Below are 23,433 nucleotides of genomic sequence, written 5' to 3'. Positions count from 1 at the left end.
TCAATAAAATCTGCATTTCACATAAAACGTGCTACGGCTCTATTAAAAGATTAAAAAAATGAAACGCGCTTTATCTGAGCATCTATCAGAAGTTTTGGGTCATACTTCCTTCCTCTATGAAGAGACAAAATAATATATAAGCTTCCGGGAGCGGACGGACGGTGATCTGGGCACCCGGGGTCATTGGCCCGAACCACCCAGCTGAGGCTAGGGGAGAGTGCTGTGGGCATTTCTGTGCGAATGGTCAGCCCGTCCCGCCCTCTAAATGTTACATGCAAGACCTTTCGCTGTAATGAATCTGGCAAACGAAGTCACTGCCGTCATAAGCAGTGGCCTCTCGGTCTCCTTTGTGCGTTCCAGCTCAAAGAAAAAACTTACGCTGTGAGGTATAGACTATTACTGCACGGTGCAGCCCCCTGTACAAAGACACACAAATAAGGGTTTTTAAATTAACATTCTTACATGCCATTTTGTGTGACTAAACTCAATCCCTGGTACCATCTGAAGATGGTAACCGGCAGAGCAGCAGCAGCAGCAGCCCCCCCCGTGGACAGAATTTGAATGAGCAAAAGGTGACATTACCAGGAAATACAGAGTGCCACGGCTCCCACCACACTCACCGTGGGCTTTCATGTAACCACGGACTTTACCATTCTACTTCCCTATCATATGCAGTCACCTCCAAAGTTTGCTTGCATAGAAAAGCTCCCATTTTTAAGATATGTACAGTGTCCGGTCCCCCGACGCAGCCGGATGCGAACCACAGCCGTGTCGGGGTGCTTGCTTCTGCACCACTAACCATAACTTCCTTGACTAATGTGTACCACTGATGTGACTGTATCTACAATAAAGGCTTTCCCTGTCAAGATGTACTGGCCAGTGATTTATATATCTGCCACACATCAACTATGTTGCATTTGCACCATCCTAAGATAAGGGTACAATTAAAATATCTAGCAAATAATTTAAATCGATCACAATTGTCTACTATACTGTACACTTAATAAATCTGAAAATATTAAGCTACACGATGGTATGAACACGTGGTATGAACACGTGTAAACCGTTATAGGGTTCCCTCTAGGTAAAGATGCAATAAATCACCTGCAAAGGCTTGGCTTAGCTGCAAAATAAGTTTTAATGGGTACAGGACTAAACTCTGTTATTTTAAGCACTCTACCCCATTAACTATCACTTCCAAGTCTGTGCTACTCACAGCAAGATGGGAAGACAAGAGCGTCCCTTCATTTAAGAATATTTTTCAATAAATGCTGCTAACAATATTCAGCTTAGAACAAGATATTAGTTTAATGTGCCTCTTTGCACTCTGTCAGCTTACACTTCTTTTCAAATAAACTTCATTTGCCTCCCTCCTATTGGTTTACCACATTTCCAGGTTCTGCGAGTTAGCGGTCGTAAAGACAGACCAACTTCCACAGTAACAATGTTCTGGTATTTAGGGAAAGGTTTTGACTGTAAATCAACAGGATGGAACGAAAAAGCTGTCTCCAGTCAGGAGAAACAACCAAAAGGAAAGAAAGAGGAGCGAGGCCTCCTTACACAGGGGAAGGGAAACGGGTGCATCGAAAGAGGATTCCATCTTAAGCAGTAAAGACAATGCTGCGACAGTCCCAGAGCACAGGTACCTCGAAAGCCCCCCTCTAGCAGGGCGGTGGCTCGTATCCTCTTCTGCCCACACCATTCATATTCCTCGAACCGGTGTCCATTCTCCGTATCGATGTCACCAGAATCGTCCTCGGGCATGCCAGCGCCTTCCCTCTGCAAAGGGAGAAAGCGCACGTGAGAACGACGGTAAGCATTGGGGCAAAAGGAACACCGCGCACCCACCGCAGAAGGCCAGACAGCTTGGTTACACACCATGGAGCTGCATTTCATAGCAGTTAGGCATGTAAACGGGACATACTATCGTAGCCACTTCAAAAGGAACATCGTGCACCCACCGCAGAAGGCCAGACAGCTTGGTTACACACCATGGAGCTGCATTTCATAGGAGTTAGGCATGTAAACGGGACATACTATCGTAGCCACTTCAAAAGGAACACCGCGCACCCACCGCAGAAGGCCAGACAGCTTGGTTACACACCATGGAGCTGCATTTCATAGGAGTTAGGCATGTAAACGGGACATACTATCGTAGCCACTTCAAAAGGAACATCGCGCACCCACCGCAGAAGGCCAGACAGCTTGGTTACACACCATGGAGCTGCATTTCATAGGAGTTAGGCATGTAAACGGGACATACTATCGTAGCCACTTCAAAAGGAACACCGCACACCCACCGCAGAAGGCCAGACAGCTTGGTTACACACCATGGAGCTGCATTTCATAGGAGTTAGGCATGTAAACGGGACATACTATCGTAGCCACTTCAAAAGGAACATCGCGCACCCACCGCAGAAGGCCAGACAGCTTGGTTACACACCATGGAGGTGCATTTCATAGGAGTTAGGCATGTAAACGGGACATACTATCGTAGCCACTTCAAAAGCCCGCTTACAGGCACAAAGTGCATTTACACATGAAAGACCCAATTTTAAGCATTTAAATCCTTGTGAAAATTACCCCTATAGTTCTGTAAAGCATACGGGTTCAAGGGTGGGTAGAGCTTTATTTGCAACAGGGTGCAACCAGAGCACAGTATAAAACATGGGCAAATGCAGTATGGCGAGGGGCTGGCGAGATGGAGAGAGAATGCCCCGACAGCCACCTGGAACATTTCTCCCCTCCCAGCTTGCTTTAGCCCGGTCATGGCCCAAAATCTGGCCAGCAGGTCTCAGGACTGTGAACGCTGCCTCCGACAGCCTCAGGAAGCAGAAGATCCGAGCTGGGAATCTATCCCGGGTTTCCTTTGCATGCACAGTGCTGTCACCAAGCCACCAGTTCCAGGCCCACTTCCAGTGACTGACACAGAAACCGAATATGATGGCAGATAAAGACCACAAGACCACTCTAGTCTGCCCATTTTCTCGTCCTGTTGGAATTCAGCAGACTCTACGTCATCTCCACCTTCACATTCACTCTCCGTGCTCCTCCCACACATTCACCAATTTCTCTCTCTGGAAGCAGGAGAGCAACAAATTCCTGTTGTGCTGGAGCAGGAGGGGGCTGGCACTGTGTGCTTCCCGGAGGACGAGCTTGCTCTTAGGCTCCTGCCTCTCCTGCTCCGGTTCCAGACAGCAATCTGCTGTAATTATGAAGGTCAACTCAAGGCTTGGAGGATGCAAGCACGAGAGTACAAGAAAGTGACGAGAGAGAGAGAGACACAACCCTACCAAAAATGACCAGAGGGCATTGGGGGTGCTGATAAATCTTCATTTCCTACTTCTGTCAACTGCAAACAGTCCTTTTATGCTAAATGACAGCATGCAGAAACGCACCGCACACCACAGAGCCCCCGCTACACATTTGCAGGGGCCAAGAGGAAGGGTTTAAACATACTAACGCCCCTCCTACCACAAGCAGAAGTACTTCCCCTTACACACAATCACTTGCAGGCCCAGACTCAGCTCCAGGAAAAGTTCCTTTCTAGCTTTGGCAGGTATTCCCAACCCCTTGGGATACATGGAACCAGCGGGTCTAACATGGCCTCTGCAAGCGGGAAATCCTCCCAGGCAGACAGCAAACCCTGCGGGAGCTTATAGCATCCATGCTGGTCAGCTCGTCCGCACAGCGATATCTGATGAAAGTAATAAGCTAGGACAGAAAGCGTAAACGATTCATTTCTGATTCTGATTTCTGCAAAGAATTTCCCAAGACTGAAAGTTTGCAATACTTAGGAGGACCAGAGAGAGAAATTTCCAGGGTCAAACTGCCACCACCGAGGCATTTCAAGAAGGCCGGCTCAAAGTCAAGAAAGATGAAATGCATCCCGCAAAGCCTCCTCCAAGCCCCCTTGAAGATCAACAATAAAACATTGCGCTGAACCCCTTCAAATGATTTCTTTTTAAATGAAAAGTAATGTTCTTTTACGACTTGGGTTTTGGTGCACACCCAGAACACTCGCATGATTTGGGGCAATCTTCCTGCTTTTCGGAGCAGCATTTTAGCTTTAGAAACCCTTGCAGGAGAGTTGCACGTTTGTTGCCTCGAGCTGTCGAGGTGGAAATGCCGGTAAAGGTTTGGGAGCTGGGAGCGCTGGCTGGAGTTAGTGACTGTGGAGTGCAGTTAAGGTTATTGGTAGACAGAGGGAGGAGGAGAAGTGACAGAAGGGGAGTCACAGCTGACAGGGGCAATGCCCAACTGCACCTCTACCTTGGCAAGGCACTGCTCCACATGTCTACTCATGTCCTCCTCAGAGCCGGACAGAGGGCAACTGCAGAGCGGACATACCTGCCCCTCTTCTTGCTTCCGCCGTTTCATTTTCCCAATGCGAGCTGCATGAAAAAGAAAAGACAAGAGGGATGGGCAGAATGGAATAAGTCAAACAACGCATCTGTCTCCTCCCCGCCCCCCGCAAATAATACAGAATCAAGACCCATCAAGAAATCTGACTACAGAAAAGGGCCTCACAGAGAAGAGATGATTTTTTTTTTTTGCAAGGATCTGTTGTCCCTCTTTTGGTAATTTTGCTCTGAGGCATTTACTGTCCGTGAAGGATCTAGGATTTTACTCCAAGTACAAGGCTGCTGTAATGCACAAATGTAGCACGCTGCAGACAGGATGTGATCATCCTAAACTTCTTGGGATCTGCCACTGCTCTGGACGCAGAAAGATCATCTCATTCATTCCAACACCTGCTAACATGCACTCTCCCCTTTCTGGCTCATTTTCATCAACTTTCAGCTTAAAAGGGCTCATTCCACCAAGTCCCTCTCAAGGAGGCGCTGGCACGTATCTGTGCCCACGGCAAGAAGAAGATGATTAATATGTATCACAGAGTCCTACTGGTGTATGCAACGCTGCACAAAATAATTCAGACACTTACAGTGGCCTCGCTCCAAAAACCTTCCAGACCTAAAACGAGTGGGAGCAGAGGGAGATGAAGACAGGAAGTTGTACCAGGACCACCTGGTCCTCAACCTCACGCTCTACCCTTTATGGCAAATATTTAGCCAATGTTATGTTAATAATAGTGCTTCAGTTTAGCAAGCATTTTGTTTCTGTGTGTAAAAAAGCTTCTCTTGTTTTCCATTACATAAATGACCTTTCAGGGGATGGCCCTGTGGCTCAACTTGTGCTTGAACCTCCCAAAGGGCCCAGGCATGATGCATGAATCCCAGGGAGGGAAGGCAGCTACCACCGCCCTTGCTGGCTAAGGAAGGCGCAGACGGTACGACATACAGGAGTCTGCCCTCCAGACCAGGGAAAGCACTTGTGTCGTCTGGGCTGGGGGCCAGGATTATATATGTACATATAGTAAATTAAGCACGTGAACACCACTCACAGTGAAGAAATATCCCTAAACTATAGCCATACTGAAAGGCAGATATGGGTAGAGAGTATCTTTCATGTAGGGATACTCCTCAACTGCGAGAGGCTTTCAGCTGCTCAATTTAAAAGAGCAAACCAAAATAAATAAATAAAAGCTTGTGCTCAAGTGCTGGGAAAGATATGATTAAGAGAGAGCCCGTCCCCATCCACTTCCATTTCTTACTGGTTTGGCGTAGACAGTTATTTGGCTACGATCTCGACTGCTCCCATCTATGTGCCAGCATTGGAGAACGCGGGGAAAATCCCAGCTCTTACCACTGACGTGCGGGAGGAACGGGGAAGAGTTTTGCAAGAACTGATCGGGGCAAGAGACGTCACCATCAAGAAAAAGGAGGAGGCCCACAGAGCAGCAAGACTACCCCAAAGAGGGCTCCCAAAATACTGCAGACAGCTGTCAGGACAGAATGAGAGCAATTCCCTGAACTGTACACGTTGGAGGAAGGGGATTCCGGCCTTTGCAAGTCGCCTCAGGAGAAACCTCTGGAAACCCTCCCAAATGATCTTGGGGAGAATCTTTACCATGGCGAGCGGCTGTAATGGGATCAAAAATCAGGAAATAAAGCAAGCACACGGCTTTGGAAGAATACATTTAACAAGGGTACTCATTTGACCTCACCAATGGTTTGAAAATTAAAACCTACAACATTTCCCTGTAAAACCGATTTTCATTCAGGCTTGGAGTTTTCAAATTTGCTGAGTTGCATAAAAAGAAAAACTTTGAGGTTAACAAGCCTGACAGATCAAGAGACCTAAAAGGAGGCAGCACCTCTGCTTTCTGCTGCTTGACACAAAGCTTTCCCATCACATGCAATCAGGGTGAAGGGCAGGAGCAGCCCCGTAAGGTGGGGGCTGTCCCAGAGGGAGGGGGCGGGGGCTGCAGACTACAGAAAGGCTTAATTAATCCTGATGGATGCAATCATCTCTAATTAGCCTGGCAATCCCTCTCTCAGGCACTCCTGTCACTGCCCCTTCTCACTGCGTTCCCTGTAAATCCTACGGGCAAAGGGTGCGATCTGAAATATTTACGGGGCCTGTACATTTCTCCATCGCGAGCTTTGAAAGCATCGCGGCAGGCCTGGCTGCAGAAAGGTTTTTGGTGACTACACAGACTGTAGCAGCGCTGGAAGCTGGCGGGAGGTTCAATTGTTTGTTATTTTGAAAGAAAGGTAACAATCTGGCTGTTTGGGGAAGCATCTGGAAGAGGCTGAGGATTAGGTCTGTTATTGTGAGAGAGAGTTGGGATGGGTTACTGACCTATAAGTTGGGTGGGAACGGGAGGAGGCCTATTTTGTGGGGTAACTGATAAAAAACAAATTGCTGCTGTATACAGTTACTGGTTTCTTCGGGTGCTGTGTGTGTGATTTACTGCAATCTGCTTTGAAGTCTCTGATGAAGGGCAGGAAATCAAGTGAAACACGTAAGCTTTTAAACTATTTTTACTACTAATTCTTAGGCTGTGGCCTTGAATGGCACCGTCTGCGCATTATGAGGCTGGCAGCTACCCCCCAGCAGTGCAAAGCTGGGGGCTTAGCTGCAATAAGCCGCACTAAGCTTAATGCACGTTTTTGCAAAAGCTTAGGCACAGTTTAATAAGATTTTTAGTGCTCCAAAAAGTTGTGCTGAGATGAGAGTAAAAACGTGAGCTTCCATTTACAAGACAATATTAGCCATTATTCACCAGTGCAGGGAGACAGGACAAAAGCCCGAAGCGCCAAAAAGCCCAGCAGTGACAATGGAAGTTTAACTTCTGTATGAAGAGGCGGAGTAAAGTTAACTCACATTTAGGGGCTGCTGCGGCAGCCTGAGCCAGTTCCCCAGTGCAGGGAAGGGACCCCTGTATCCAGGAAAGTCATCTTTTCTATAGCAGGGCAGCTCCTTTCTGCCCCGTCAGCCAATTTAAAAATGACCACTGGGGCAGAAAGGAGCTGCGGCCATTGTGGGGGCTGGCAGAATCCCTCTGATTTGGGTTCCCCCTTGATAGCTCCGTTTCCTTTTCAATGCCAGAAATGAAAGTCATGGGCTAGTATTATGTGGTGCCATGCCAGCGAGTTGCCAATGCTGGGGATACAGAGTCCTGTCGAGTACTTAGACTGAGGGGCCATAGATGGTGGTGACTGGGTGGGGGCTCTCTGTCCCACAGCAGTCTCGGGATAAACGGTCTCTGGCCAGGGATCCCAGGATGGACCAGATATCCTTTAATTGTCTGAAGTTAAACAAACAGTAGTAATTTGTCTGGTATACTGCCCCCCCCAATACTCTCGATAAAAACTGCTCACCACTTATTGAATTTTTCCTGACCAAAATATCAATTAACAAACCCATAATTATTCTTGGCGACTTCAATTTACACATAGACACTGTCCCCTAGTCTCCTGCCTGCTCCTCAATCATTGATGCGCTATCATCACTGGGTCTTAATCAAATTATCAATGGCCCAACGCACAAAGCAGTTCACACACTAGACATAGTCTTCATCAACATCAATTTTTGGTCAAATCACCAAACTAAGATAACAAAAATACCATGGTCAGACCACTCCATAATGCACGCAAACTTATATTCAAATTGTAAACTCACAACAAGAAAAAGCACAACCAAATCCTTCTCTTACCGTCCACCTTTCTGCATCGAAACTCTTCAAGCAAATCTACAAACTGAACTAACTAACATAGACCTATCAAACACAGAAAACGCAACCTCATCCTGGATCACCATAACGAGAACCATAGCAGATAGGATAAACCCCATGATAAAGAAAACTATAAAAGAAACAAAAAATGGTACAATGACAACATCAGAGCAGCCAAACGGAAACTGAGAAAAAAAGAGAAATCATGGAGAAACAACAAAACAACCACACTACTAAACGCATACAGAGCACAACTAGTAGAATACAAAAAACTCATCCATAAAACAAAAAAAAGACTTTTACACTAACAAAATAACCAAATACCAACAAAACCCTAAGATGCTCTTCAACATAGTAAAAAGCCTAACCAAATCATCTTGTGATGATCAGCCACAATCAACACCAAAGATCACTAGTAACGACTTCGCAGACTTCTTTAATGAAAAAATCCTCATAAAGAACAACCTAAAAAATGACTCACAAGACCAGAAAATACTGAACATTCAAACAAAAAGCTGGCCCAACTTTGAGACAGCATCTTCTTTGGAAGTCCAAATGATCATTAAAAAAATGAACCCAGCCAAACACCCTATTGACGCCATACCCATTACAACGATAAAAAATCTCGAACCACCAATAACTAAGACGATAACTGAAATCGTAAACCTTTCCCTCACAGAAGGAAACTACCCAGATTGCCTAAAATCGGCAATCATCAAACCCATTCTGAAAAAGAATAATCTTGATCCAGAAAACCCACTGAACTACCGACCCATATCAAACCTCCCATTCATTGCCAAAATCATTGAGAAAGTTGTCCACACACGGCTCACTGACCACCTAGAAGAAAACAACTTCCTGCTACCCGCTCAATTTGGCTTCAGAAAGCAACTGAACACTGAGACGCTACTACTAGCAATGAACAAATTCGTACTAAAAGGTTTTGAAAAAGGCCACAGCTACCTTCTAATCCTACTCGACCTATCTGCAGCCTTCGATACAGTAAACCACTCTATCATGATTGACCGTCTATCTGAAATTGGAGCTAAGGAAACAACCCTACAATGGTTCTCCTCTTACCTATCACAAAGATCCTACCAAGTGCTACACAATGATTCCCTCTCAAAGAAAATCAATTTAAACACTGGAGTTCCCCAAGGATCCGCTCTGTCAGCGAAGCTCTTTAACATCTATCTGCTGCCTTTATGCCACTTCCTATCAAATCTCAATCTGACCCACTTCATCTATGCTGATGATATTCAAATATTAATCCTAATAAACAAATCACTAGAAGAAACATACAAATTAACAGCCACTTACCTAAACAGTATAAAGGAAATACTAACCAATTTAAAACTCATCCTCAACTTCGACAAGACTGAAATGATCTTATTAGACAGAAGGAACAACTCTCCTCAAATACCACCACTCAACCTAATGAACCAAAATATGGTTATATCTCCAATCAATCATGCTCGCAACCTCGGAGTAATAACTGACAGGGAACTTTCTTTCAAAAACCATATCACAACAAAAATCAAAGACGGATATCATAAACTACTTACACTCCATCATTTAAAACCTTTTCTTTCCAACAATGACTTCAGATCAGTCCTTCAATTACTAATTTTCTCCAACATAGATTACTGTAACTCACTCTTTTTCAACTTACCTCTAAATACTATTCGCCCACTCCAGATCCTACAGAACGCAGCTGCAAGAATCCTCACTGGATCGAAAAAGCACGACCACATCACCCCAACACTTATTTCACTACACTGGCTACCAATAAGATTCAGGATTGAATACAAAGTACTATCCATCCTCCATAAAATTATATATGAAAAACAAGAAAATTGGCTAAGCTCCTCTATAAAATTACATACCCCAAATAGAAACCTCAGATCAGCAAATAAGGGACTGCTAAAAACATCACCTACGCGTTCCAATCAACTCACCTCAACCCAAAAGAGAGCAATTTCCCTAGGTAGCCCAAAAGTCTGGAACTCCCTCCCAACCGAACTCAGATCTCAGGAAAAACTAAAAACCTTAAAAAAAGATCTAAAAACATGGTTGTTCAACAAAGCATTCCAACTCACTCAATGAACAACACAACAATATCTCCCTCCACTCCAACCTGAAGAATAAATGAAACTCATCACAACTATGTATTATAGCTAAGAAGTGAAACGTAAAACAGAACAATAACTAACTTGCATATGATACCCCTATGTTTAACAACAGTTTGAACCTTTTTGAAACCCTGTTTATTCCCCTTAACCTTGTAACCTTCATATTTTTTGTAAACCGTTATGATGGCGAAACCGAATAACGGTATATAAAACTCGATAATAAAGTTAATGAACATTTTTAATTAAAAAAGATGCACTAAGCTTCGCTCGCCATTTTACTCCCATGTTAGTGCATCTTCTCTCTTTTAAGTCACTTGAAGCATTGAAAGCAAAATTGCATAAGAAAAGTTTGTCTTTCTGGGGGTGATAGCAAAATCTGCACCAAGGCAGATACCCAGGGAGATGTGAAAAACATGGTCTAGAGTCTGGCAGCTAAGATTTATTCATTTAAACATTTCTTATTAACCTCTTCCCCCACCCGATTCAAAAAAAAAAAAAAAAGGAAGTGGCCCAAGGTGGTAAACATAAAAACCACTGCTAATCACTTTAAAACAAACATATCCAACTGATCAAAAGAGAATGAATTACACATTTTGCAAGATCAATAAACACATTTATCATCCAAAAACCTTAATTTAAAAAGGTCTGAGCCCCCATAAAACTTCTTGAAAACTGTTACACCTCTGCTACATATAATGTTAAAAAACACAGTCATGCAAAAACCCAAGGGAGCAGAACAAATTCTTCTAAGCATGAAACAAGATCTGGAGCTGATTTACCTAAAGATCTTAAGGTCACCAAAAAAGTGGATAAGGCAACAGTAAGAGCCAGAAAGCTGTTCGGCTGCATAGGGAGGTGCTATTGCCCCTGTATAGGTCCCTGGTGAGGCCTCACGTGGGATACTGAGTACAGTTCTGGAGACCCCACCTTCAATAGGATATAAACAGGATGGAGTCGCTCCAGAGGGAGCTGCTAACATGGTCAGTGGTCTTTGTTCTAAAGCATAGGGGGAGAGACTTAAAGATCTAAACATGGATACCCTGGAGGAAAGGTAAGAGATAGGGGAGATAGGATAGAGACATTCAGATATCTCCAAGATTTCCATGGAAAGGAGGCATCACAAAATGAGGGTGAAAGGGGGTAGGCTCAGGAGTAATCTTAGGAAATGTTTCTGTACAGAAAGAGTGGTGGATGCATGGAACGGCCTCCCTGTGGACAGTATTTGAACTTGAGAAAGCATGGGATTAGCATAGGGGATCTCTTTCTGAGGGAGTGATAGGGATTGCAGAGCTAAGCAGCTGGTGTGGATGGGCAGACAAGATAGGCCATGTGATCTTTTTCTGCCATCACATTTCTATGCATCTGCCCCAGGACTTAAAATAGGCAATAACAAAGTTATTACATTAGGCCCTCTGTACTGTTAGAAAAAAAATACAGATATGAAGATTATATATAAAACAGATCACAGGATTTAAATGTTAAAATTAATTCACAACAGGTGAATAGTTTATTTGGCTTAGAATATAAAATTATTAAATCAACCAAGTACTTCTTCAATTTTTAAACTTTGAAAAAAGTGCAGGTTAGTGATCCAAACTTAGGAAGAGTGTTAAAGGGACCTGACAGGTTCTAATCCCAGTTCTGCCTTTCACCATGCAACTGAATAAAAATATTTCATCTTATTCCAGTTGTAAAGACCACTACAGACCAGCAGGGTTGTTGACAGCAATCCCATTACATTAGAGTAGAACTGGGGTAACCGAGACGGAATGCGCATGGTTAAGAACCCCTGGGATAGATGCAGAGAGAGCCTGGTGGGAGGAGGGGGCGGGGCAGGAGAAACTTCTGGTGTGGTTTAAGTATTGGGAATTATATTTTCATTTACCCAAAGGGGTAGAAAATAACTGGGAAGGCTGGATAGGCCAATTGCCTTTATCTGCTGTCATGTGTTATACTACCATTATTTTATTGAAACACTAATTCAGTTTACTAAATTTGAACCTGAAACAAAACATATTGGGGGTAATTTTCTAACAGCCTGCATAAAGTGGACGACAAATACAGGCATAAAATAACTCCAGCTATGCAGGTGAGCTACCCACACACATACACAGCATGCGCCAAAGCACCAACATGGAAAGGGCTACAGTCAGTCGGGTTCCACGCGGATAACTTTATCCGCAAACTGGGTGTGCAATTTTATAGGAAACCATTCCTGCAGAGAAAGTGCGGAAATGCTTCTGCTCTATCGCTGCCCATCAGGTCTAACAAATGTTTTCTCTCTCATCTCTGAAAGCACTGTCTCATGCAGGAGGTGGCCTCAGCTCTTTCTCCCTCTCCTGCACGGCTCTGCCTGTCCCATCAGTCAGTCAATCAGATCCCAGCTGCATCACAGACCCTCGCAACAACCTGAGACACAGTTTTACCCCGACTCTGGCCTGGATCAACATTTTCAAAGCTTCCCTAACGTCACGCAGACCGTCATTATGCTGCTTGACCCTCCAAGGTTTTCCTGATTATAGGAAATCATATACAGAAAAGAACTTAAGTTTGACTAAACCACCTCCAATCTCAAGTTTCCTGTCTGAATAGTGTAATAGTGCGGGACGTGGGGAGTCCATACTACTACTGGTACTGTTTATTTATTTACATTACTTTTAATTCGCAGCTCCAGCCATTCCAGGTGACTTACAAACTGTCAAACACGATAAAACAAACAGCAAAAACAAAAAACCTTAACATACCAGCATATTTAAACAAAGAAGAGTACAAACAGAAAAATCGAGCGCAAGCTAATTCAGACAGAACAGGAAATATTTGTTACTATCTAGTGAATTTCAGACCAGTGCTTTTATCTGGGCCAGAAAATGGACGAGTCTGGCTCAACAGTTAAAACAGGATATTTGTGGCCTTTCACTTGACAAGGGCCGGATTATACTGGATTTAAATAAAGTTTTTATCTATGCAGGAGAATGTGTACCTCTCTCCAGGACCAGAAACATCCTGGGAACCAGCTCACCTGAATGTCTAAAATTTATAAAGCAAAAAAAAAAAAAAGGAAAAGTAGCAAAACAATATTTTGAAACCCTAAACTTAATCCAGTAACAATAAAAACAAGTGAGAAAAAAAGGAAGAGGCTTTCCCTGGTTCCATGTCTCAGTCAGGATGCAAACACATACAGTACAGGATGGAAAGCTCCCTCTGCCACACGCAGCAGTCGGGAGGAAACTCCTGGGAAACCCAGCACGGCTGCAGAAATTGCTAGAAGATTAAGCTGCAGATAGGTCTGAGAGAAAAGGAGCCTTCCAATGAGGCAAGTACCCATCACAGGACCCTAAAACCCATGCTCTTCTCTCATCGCCACGGCCACTCCCAGGAAGAACCATCAAGCTGCTGGCGTTTATCCTTATCTTACTGTACTTCCTTACTTTTCCAGGAGAAGCCTGGGGGTAAGATATTACCATCACGCCACTTTGATGGTGCAGAGAAAAGGGGAATTAGATTCAGACGACAGCCAATACTGGGCCCAGACTTTTAGGGTCCGGGGTACCAATACACAGAAATGAAGGTAAAGCACAGGACTGCTTCTGCAGCCCAAGTCCAAAAGCAAAGCACGTTCAAGCAGCAGCAGCATTGGATGAATTAGCAGGAAGGCTGCTCACCCTGCAAAAATACTGCTAGAAGTACTTTTGTATATGGGTTTGACAGTTGCTTGGTTTTTGATTGAAAATATTACTGCCCTAAACAGAAACATGGGGGTAACCTGCAGGGAGCGGCAGTTACTGCCCTAAACAGAAACATGGGGGTAACCTGCAGGGAGCGGCAGTTACTGCCCTAAACAGAAACATGGGGGTAACCTGCAGGGAGCGGCAGTTACTACCCTTAACAGAAACACGGGGGTAACCTGCAGGGAGCGGCAGTTACTACCCTTAACAGAAACATGGGGGTAACCTGCAGGGAGCGGCAGTTACTGCCCTTAACAGAAACACGGGGGTAACCTGCACGGAGCGGCAGTTACTGCCCTTAACAGAAACATGGGAGTAACCTGCACGGAGCGGCAGTTACTACCCTTAACAGAAACATGGGGGTAACCTGCAGGGAGCGGCAGTTACTGCCCTTAACAGAAACATGGGGTAACCTGCACGGAGTGGCAGTTACTACCCTTAACAGAAACATGGGGGTAACCTGCACGGAGCGGCAGTTACTGCCCTTAACAGAAACATGGGGGTAACCTGCAGGGAGCGGCAGTTACTGCCCTTAACAGAAACATGGGGGTAACCTGCAGGGAGCGTCAGTTACTGCCCTTAACAGAAACATGGGGGTAACCTGCACGGAGCGGCAGTTACTGCCCTTAACAGAAACATGGGGGTAACCTGCACGGAGCGGCAGTTACTGCCCTTAACAGAAACATGGGGGTAACCTGCACGGAGCGGCAGTTACTGCCCTTAACAGAAACATGGGGGTAACCTGCACGGAGCGGCAGTTACTATCATAAGAAACTTGATGTGCAGACTGGATGGACAATTTGGTCTTTTTCTGCTGCCATTACTATGTTACTAGCATAAGCAATTTAATTAAAATCTATACATTTAAATATTTTTGGAATATAAAAGTATAGATCCTGCTACTATGGTCATGCTTTCTCTGCATAAGTGACTGCCTCCGAGGTCACTTTTCAAATGTTCATGCAGAAGCCTCACTGCAGATATAATCAAGACGTGGATAGTGCAGGAATCCCACAGCAATAACTGAGAAGACGAAGGGCGCGTGCGACTGCGTGAGACAGCCCGCTTAACAACATACAGAGATCCATATTCAAAAGTTCTGTTAAAAATCCTCCCACACAGTGAGCACCTCAGATCCAGCTGGGTATGTGTTAAGACAGATAAAACTTACCCAGCTAAATCAGAGGCCGCCTAGGATACGGGATAGCTTTGGTCATACCTAACATTAGCCAGATAAACTTATTCAGCTAACGCGAGTAGGAGCCGGTCTGACGGGTGCCCCGAAGAAAAAACAGCCCCCCCCCCCCCGGTCACGCAAGGAAAAGCCGAAAAACAAAGAAACAACCCGACCTGCATGCAGATCCTGGCCGGGAGCCTGCTTCTAGTTTTCAAGCTGTTTTTTTTTTTTTTTTTTTTTTTAAAGATACACTACCGGCATGAAGGGCAGGCTGCTCCAAATACCCACCAGAAGGGTATGGGGGTGGGGGGGGAGGAGGGACCGGGCCACCGGTGTCCCCCCGGGTGCCTCACAAACGGAGGGAGCACAGCGGACTTCCCAGCCCAGCTCCCACAGCACCCACTACCTGGGGGGATGGTCCTGCTGGAACCTACCAAACCCCTGGGAGGAAGCTGCTTCTTCTGTCCTGCTTATGCTCAAAGACTGTTCTCTCTATTCTCTCTTTTTTTTTTTAAAACCCCATCCGGGTCAAGACCGCAGGTTTTGCACCACCTCTACCTGATGTAGTTAGAGAAATACTGAAGAGATGCAGGCAGCATTGCCTTAAGAGGGGGCACTCTCAAAGTTTTTCTCTGTCTCCATCTGCTGGAAGGGAGGCAAAACCCAGCTGTCTGGACTGATCCAGGTACGTACAGGAACTGGATTTAAGCAGGTAAATTCAGTAGCATGGCTTTGCTGCGGAACATCCAATTTACGTTGACTGGGTAAATTTATCTGGTTAACTTACCCAGACAGCCTACAGCTAGATGTGAGGAAAGCTTATGTTCTCTTTGTACTGAAGGACACCAACTACGAATGGCATGATTGAAATCACAAAAGCTGTTGCGACATAGGAAAATTAGAAAGAGTACTGGAGACGTACAAGGTTCAATAATCACTGCAGTACGTCATGTCCTACCCTGACCAGTTAAAAGTGGACTGAAGAAAACATATTTAATGTGATAAACATTTTAAGAAATACATTTTATAATATAACTTTTATTCAAAAGTATTTGTACTGTCTTGTCAAACAGAAATACATTTGCCAGTAAAATCCAGTACCAGCAATGCTCCATAACCTATACGGCAGGGAAGGAAAGATACTACTGAACACCAGGACCACTTCTCTCTTTTCTAATTCAGATCTCCACAACTTGATGCCATCAACCAGGCTCTTTTTTTTTTTTTAAATAGTTTCAGACAAATGCAAAACTAAGCTCTGGAATTTGTTGCCAGAGGATGTGGTTAAGGCAGTTAACTTAGCTGGGTTTAAAAAAAGGTTTGGACAAGTTCCTGGAGGGGAAGACCATAAAATGCTATTAATCATGTTGACCGAGAGGTCGATTTTAAGACCATGCCATGTTATAAAATCAGATGTCCGCGAGCGCACACAATTTGAATTCAAATTGTGTGCGGCATCGCGATAGGCTTTTTTTCCTGTTCCCTAACCTTCCTCCCCTTTCCACCCTGACCCCAACCCCTACCTACCTACCCTATTTTTTTTGATCTGTAACTCATCAACAGACCGATACAGAAAAACGCGCGGGAGAGCGCCCACTCTCCACTCTCCTGGGCGCGCGATTCAGGAGGGTGGCCTATGCAAATTAGGGCCCGCGGTAAAAGGAGCGGCGGCTGTCAGCGGGTTTGACAGCCGATGCTCAATTTTGCCGGCGTCTGTTCTCAAACCCACTGACAGCCAAGGGTTTGGAAAATGGACGCCGGCTAAATTGAGCGTCTGTCTTCGAACCCGTGGACTGATTTTTAAATTTTTTTTTTTTAAATTTTTACTTTTGGGGCCTCCGACTTAATATCGCTATGATATTAAGTCGTAAGGTGTACAGAAAAGCAGTTTTTTCTGTTTTTCTGTACGCTTCCCCTGAGCCGGCCGAAATTAACACCTACCTTTCAGTAGGAGCTAATTTCTGAGAGTAAAATGTGTGGCTTGGCTGCACATTTTGCTTTCTGAATCGCGCGGGAATAACTAACAGGGCCATCAACATGCATTTGCATGTTGCGGGCGCTATTAGTTTCGAGGGGGTTGGACGCGCGTTTCCAACATGCTATTACCCCTTACTGAATAAGGGGTAAAGCTAGCGCGTCAAAAACACGCGTCCAAACCTGGACTAACAGTGCGCTCCACTGGAGCACACTGTATTGTATTGGCCTGCTGCTCTGATGAGCAGAAATAAGGCTGGAGCACATTTCCCTGGGACAGCAACGAAAGGCGCTGTCCTGGCCTGCCCCTTTGGAGAGGCTCGGCCCTTCGGCACATAACAGGGGTTACGCATGTGGCCGGGGCCTTCTGAAAATGTGCGCGGCCCTTTTAAAGTCGGGCTGTTAAGAGAATAGCCACTGCTTATTACTGGCATTAGTAGCATGGGATCTAATTAATGTTCTGGTACTTGATAGGAAACTGGGCTTCATGGACCCCAGGTCCGACCCAGAATGACAACTTCTTATGTTCTTAAAACATAGCAACATAGTAAATGATGGCAGAAAGACCAAACTGGCTTGTCCAGTCTGCCCAGTTGCAATCCCTCCACTTTGGGAACTTGGGGTGAGTGTTTGACATCTACTCCCCACTTGCATGTCTTTTCCCTGAATTTTCAACCCTTTCCCCAACCACTTGCTCATGAAATTAAGCCAAGCATACCCAGACCATGTTAAATTACAGGCCCTCACCACCTGCACTGGTTGGGCACTTCAGGCCTGGTCATTTGCCTCTATGATTCTTACAAGATAAAATCCAACACCCAGGTGTCCTTCCATGTCTAATAAGCCACACAGTTACCAAAATTAGTGAAGTCATTGCCCAAAACAGCTAGCTTCCCCATGCAAGTTACCCCAGTGCCCTGGAAAAGTATTCCACAACTAGAAAGAAGGATCCTTTTTTTCTGACCTGGCAATCTCCTCCTGCTCCTTTGGGCTTCTAGCTCAATTGGAAACAGTTTTGGTACTCTGCAATCACTGGGTCCCAAGACTGGACACTAGAACTCACCCTTGCACAATGATTGGAACACCTTTCTCCATGGACATTGAATGCTGCCCCAGGGAGCCCAATTGGAGAAACGAACCCAGGTCTACTGCATCGCAGTGTATAGCATGTGCTACTGAACAAGCCCAGAAGAATTTTAATCTAAAATTGTTTTTTTTTGCAAAATGTACAAATTTTAAATCTTTGATAAATTTCACAGGCCAGTTAAAGCTGAACAAACAAAATTAAACTAGGAATAAGAAGGGTCATTTTCAAACAGTCCATACAGAAGTAAAGTCTGCATCTGCATTGTACTCACAGACTCTGACTACTTTCAAAGTGAACATACACAAACTAGTTAACTTTGAAAATCCTCGGGTAATTGGCCAAGTGTATGCATACGTTACTTTGCATAAAGTTACACCTGTTCTTTGGAGTGCATAACTTATGCATATAATTTTTAAAAAATCAACAGATATGCATATAAATTCTAGTTCTGCTCCTGGAACACCTCCCTGCAGAGTACATAACAGATTTATGTGCACAGACAGATCCCAGCTATTTTAGTGTAGACATGTATGACCCTTACAATATTCACCTCAAGTACTTCTCTGTCCAAAGAAGCCTCTTTTTCTTAGCAGAAGGGTAAGAGAGACAGCTTCAGAGATGCTCAGATTATTTTTTTTTTAAATGGCTCAAGTGATTCCACTGGTTAATTTGTTTACAAATCAGTTGGCCTAAAGACATTATGGAGTAATTTTACATAGAAAAGATGGATCTTCAGGTTAAAAAGAGAGAATTATTTTTACAAGACTTGTAGACTAGAAGGGCAGTGCATGGACCAGATATCAAGCCCACTGTGCTAACACTGAAAATATGACTTTCAGTAAGTAATCTTGGTTTAAATTGTATTTGTAATTAACAAAAGTAAACACAACATGATTAATATATAAAACAGCCTGTTTAATGTGGTTATGGGGTTTAGTTTCTATTAAAATAATACTGTGTTTTTCACTATTTTGAACTTAATGTTTATTAAAAATAAAATTGGGTTTTTTAAATTAATCTTGCCATTTCACAAAAGAGGACATTACAAAATAAAAAGCCATTTTATCTTCTGCCATTTGCAACAGTCTGATAATACTACAGATGCTGTGGTCTGCAAATTAGATACATAGTGTTGTTAGTGTACACAGAATTGTACAATATAAAAATCACAAGGTTTCTTGATCCTGTACACCAAAGAGCTTGCGGATAAAGTTTAAGCACAGTTTAAATTCAATACATATAAATATATTGGTCTTTCCTGCCTACACAAAAACTGGAACTAGCATCACTGTTCATTGCCTTGCTGAAGAAGAAAAATGCACGAATAAGCAGCACAAACTCTTTATGACTAGTGATAACTCATTTAAGTTAAAATGTAAATCCCTTGCAGCAGAGCAGCACTCACCATTCAGCCTGGTCTGTCTGTTAGCTCTCACTCGTAAAAAAGTCTAGAAAAAAGGGTAAGGAAACAATAAATTAATAAATATCAAGACAGCATCAGTTATGAGCTTGTAAACTGACATATTTGAGCACAAGGACGCTGCTAAGAATCACTTTAGCGTTAGGATGAGATGAGATTGCCGTAGCTCGCTCTCCCTCCCTCCATCCATCAGGCAGCCAGATGTAAACAAACCTACTTCCTCTCTCCCACTGGCCCTTTTCTCACTCTGCATGGCAGCCAGCGTCCGCAGATTGCAGGCAAGCCCTGGACCGCTCTCTATCTGCTGGCAGGGAGTCCCGGCAACCCAGCGGCTGCGGACACGGGCCCGTTTCCCGGAGCCGGGCCCGATGCGGGCGGATACAAACTGCTACCTGCAGCCCTTCTCAGCTCGCAGCAGCCGCCATGTTGGCTTTGATCATGTGACCGCCTGCAGAGGAGGTGAGAGTTCATGGGGGCGGGACAACGTTCGCTGCCATGGCAACCAGGAGGCAGCAGCCCGGAGAGCGCCAGAGGCGCAGCTGCAGGGCCCGCTGCAACTTTGCCCATTTAAACGCGCGTTTTATTCAAGGCGGGGGGAGATTACAGAACCGAGAACAGTTTAAGGAGAAAGAGTGGCGTTTAATACGGTTGCAAGTTAACGATTTGCCTTTACTTGTTCAAGGCTCCAGTGCTGGGGCTTTTACCAAAGGCTAAAGGTGATTGCTGTCGGCAGTTCACCCACTTGTTGTCTGTGTAGCTGCCAAAGGCAATCCCTAACGGAAGGAAGGAGATGCTAAAACTACATGAAATGTAATGCTCTTCTGAATACTGCACCAGGCACTGCCAAAGCAAAAAAGGAAAAGGGGAAACCCCCCAAAACTAACAAACAAACCTTTGCAACCTGTCCAGAGCTTAAACAGCTCTGCTTTCACACATTAAGGAAAAACATTTTCCAACCCAAGGGCGCACAGGTTTACGCATGGTTGGATGCGCTGGACTAGCACCAGATGCTATAAGGAGATTAGCGTATCCAAAACCTACACCCAAACTAATGTGTAGCTGATAGCATCCATCACATGTAAATTCCATGTGGATGAGGCTATTAGCTATTACCCCCCGAAGCAGGAAAGTGCTGGACGCCCAATGCACACTAATGCCACAAATTTAACTCCAGGCCCGGAGGTGAAGCAAAGGCAATTCGTGGGTCTTGGGCTCACAATAAAAAAAAAATACGGTCCTCTGTGTTAGAATGAATCTTTCCTCCTACTTACTGTCATTGTGACACTTTAATGCTTGTGGTGAAGAAAAATAAATATATGTTGGCTTGATAAAAACAGATGCTCAAATTGAGCGCCCGTTGCAATTGTGAATGCCTGATGCAACTGAGTGCTACGGATGCACAATTCTCCACTAGCACGCCCTTTTTACGCAGTCCCTCATTTAAATACTGCATCGGGCGCCCAGGAGATGTGGCTGCATGCGAGTTAGGAAAATGGAAGCTCGATATGAGCGCCTGTTTTCAGCAAGCATAGTATTGCACCTGCCCCTCCCCCCCCCCCCAAGTATATTAATACGCAGAGAAGAACAGAATTTCAAGCTTCATAGGCAACTCCGGTCCGCAACTGCCACAAGCCATTTGGGTTTTCAAAATATTGAATTTTGTATTTAAAAAAAATAGTGAATGGCTGATAGATAGCCACACTGAATATGAGTAAGATGCAGTCCCTTTTCGTCCAGTCCAGATGAATGGGTTATGCACCCTGACCAGCAGATGGAGACAGAGACAAACATGCTTGTTGACAGCCTTAAATGCATCCTTGCTGACCTCAACCTGCCAGTTTTCTCTTTCTCCAGCAAATGGTACAGGGGTGCATCCCGTGCTGTGGACCGAAGGCTGATAGGCTGATTTAGAATTCTGGTCGTGGGCAGCTCCTGGGTGAGAGACCAGTTTTCCCTCCCTCAGTTGAGCAGTGCCCTAGGATAGCCAGGTTTAAAAAAAATGATAATAATAAAGGACAAGGAGGCAGCTCTTTAGGTGAAAGCTGAGTGCTCCCTCCCTTAGTTAAGCAAGCCTGGACCAGGGGACTTCTGGACTGGGTTGGGGGTCTTGCTATTTTGCCCTATATCTCTTCCACCCCCATCCTGCTGCTTGCATTATCCTCCTGCTCTCCTGCTGTCTTGCATTGCCCATAAAGAAAAAAAATAAAATAAAGGATACTGAGAAGAAATAAGGCACAGTGTGAACGAGCACTGGGGGACTAAACCCCATAACTAGAGCCTCAGGATCATGGAAGCCGGCATCCAGTGTCATAGTGAGGAAGTCTGGTGAGTTGCTGGGGTTATTTTAACTTTCTTCCAGCTGCGGTGGTCCTGTACGAGAGCAGGGCAGTTAGAAGACCGCTCAGGATGTGGAGTCCATCGGCTGCTGGCGGGTTGGTGAAAAGATGCCATATTTTTGTCAGCTGGGAATAAGAGCTGCAAGGCAGTAATCTCCTGGAGTGCAGAGGCTGTGGCAGTGGAACAGTCTCCGCAGGTTTCTGATTTTTGGCCTGGGGGCGGATGCACATCTGTCGGAGATTAGAGAGTAAGCTTTTTCTGTTGCAGGTCGTACATTGTGGAACTCAATGCCAGAACAAATCTGCATGATCACAAACATTGTAATGTTCAGGAGAACCTTGACAACATGGCCTGTTGAAATCAGCATTTGAACTGGAGGAATTCAGTTTTAAATCAGTCTGATCAGGATCTATGCTATCAGATCAGTTTAGTTTTTTTTTTAACTTTATTAATTTTCACACAAATACAAAGCACATTGTGGTGGGAACATATCGTGAACAAAACTATAACATCCAATAATAATACAAAACAAAATGATTCCCACATGTCACAATACAGTTTGGGAAGAGATCAGAAACTACATAAGAAACCAGCATAGAATGGCTACAAAAACCCGCAAAATCTTTCTAGGGACTCAGCTTGAGGTAGAAGATGTTAATTTCCTAGCGTCAATAAAGACTCGTAGTTGTTCAGGAAGAAAGAACATAAAACACTCCCTACTACACTTAACTACACATTTACAGGGATATCTGAGGGCAAAGGAAGCACCCTTAGCTCTTATCTCCTGTCTCGGGGCAAGGAATCCCTTCTTTCTTCCTGCATTATAGGTGTAAGATCTTGGAGAAGAGACGGCTGAGGGGGGATATGATAGAGGTCTTTAAGATCATGAGAGGTCTTGAACGAGTAGATGTGACTCGGTTATTTTCACTTTCGAATAATAGAAGGACTAGGGGGCATTCCATGAAGTTAGCAAGTAGCACATTTAAGACTAATCGGAGAAAATTATTTTTCACTCAACGCACAATAAAGCTCTGGAATTTGTTGCCAGAAGATGTGGTTGATGTGGTTAGTGCAGTTAGTGTAGCTGGGTTCAGAAAAGGTTTGGATAAGTTCTTGGAGGAGAAGTCCATTAATGGCTATTAATCAATTTTACTTAGGGAATAGCCACTGCTATTAATTGCATCAGTAGCATGGGATCTTCTTAGTGTTTGGGTAATTGCCAGGTTCTTGTCGCTTGGTTTTGGACTCTGTTGGAAACAGGATGCTGGGCTTGATGGACCCTTGGTCTGACCCAGCATGGTAATTTCTTATGTTCTTATGAGAATGCGAACATTTTGTCGCATAAAGGTAACATTTAAATTCCTGAAATACATCTTCATTGTATAGCTTAGGTCCTTCTCTAGAACAAGAAAAACCAGTAACGTGGCACATTCAATAATCTCAGGTTCCAAATTTTAAGAAAAGCAGTCAAATTGAAAGCATCACTGAAGGTTAATGGTGC

At 44.4% G+C, this 23,433-nt stretch overlaps 1 protein-coding gene across 4 annotated transcripts in view; it reads right to left on the bottom strand.

The window, feature by feature from the left end:
* Nucleotides 1–23,433, bottom strand: part of LOC115099775 (E3 ubiquitin-protein ligase RNF220-like) — a 207,260-nt gene that overhangs the window by 87,547 nt on the left and 96,280 nt on the right. Inside the window, exons 1-4 of one of the 4 annotated variants that reach the window (XM_029617614.1) lie at nucleotides 19,813–20,054; nucleotides 19,581–19,623; nucleotides 4,273–4,394; nucleotides 1,647–1,779 (exon numbers count right to left, since the gene is read on the bottom strand). In XM_029617614.1, coding sequence (XP_029473474.1) covers nucleotides 1,647–1,779; nucleotides 4,273–4,394; nucleotides 19,581–19,623; nucleotides 19,813–19,848 — 334 coding nt within the window. In that variant the 5' untranslated portion in view covers nucleotides 19,849–20,054. Of the gene's footprint in view, nucleotides 1–1,646; nucleotides 1,780–4,272; nucleotides 4,395–19,580; nucleotides 19,624–19,812; nucleotides 20,055–23,433 lie in introns of those variants that run through there. The other 3 variants (XM_029617615.1, XM_029617612.1, XM_029617613.1) reach the window with 3 other exon arrangements.

Source organism: Rhinatrema bivittatum, chromosome 10 (genome assembly GCF_901001135.1).
Source record: "Rhinatrema bivittatum chromosome 10, aRhiBiv1.1, whole genome shotgun sequence".
Classification (NCBI taxonomy): Eukaryota; Metazoa; Chordata; class Amphibia; order Gymnophiona; family Rhinatrematidae; genus Rhinatrema; species Rhinatrema bivittatum.
The sequence above is the reverse complement of the archived record's forward strand: the minus strand, read 5'-3'. Positions and strand labels throughout refer to the sequence as shown.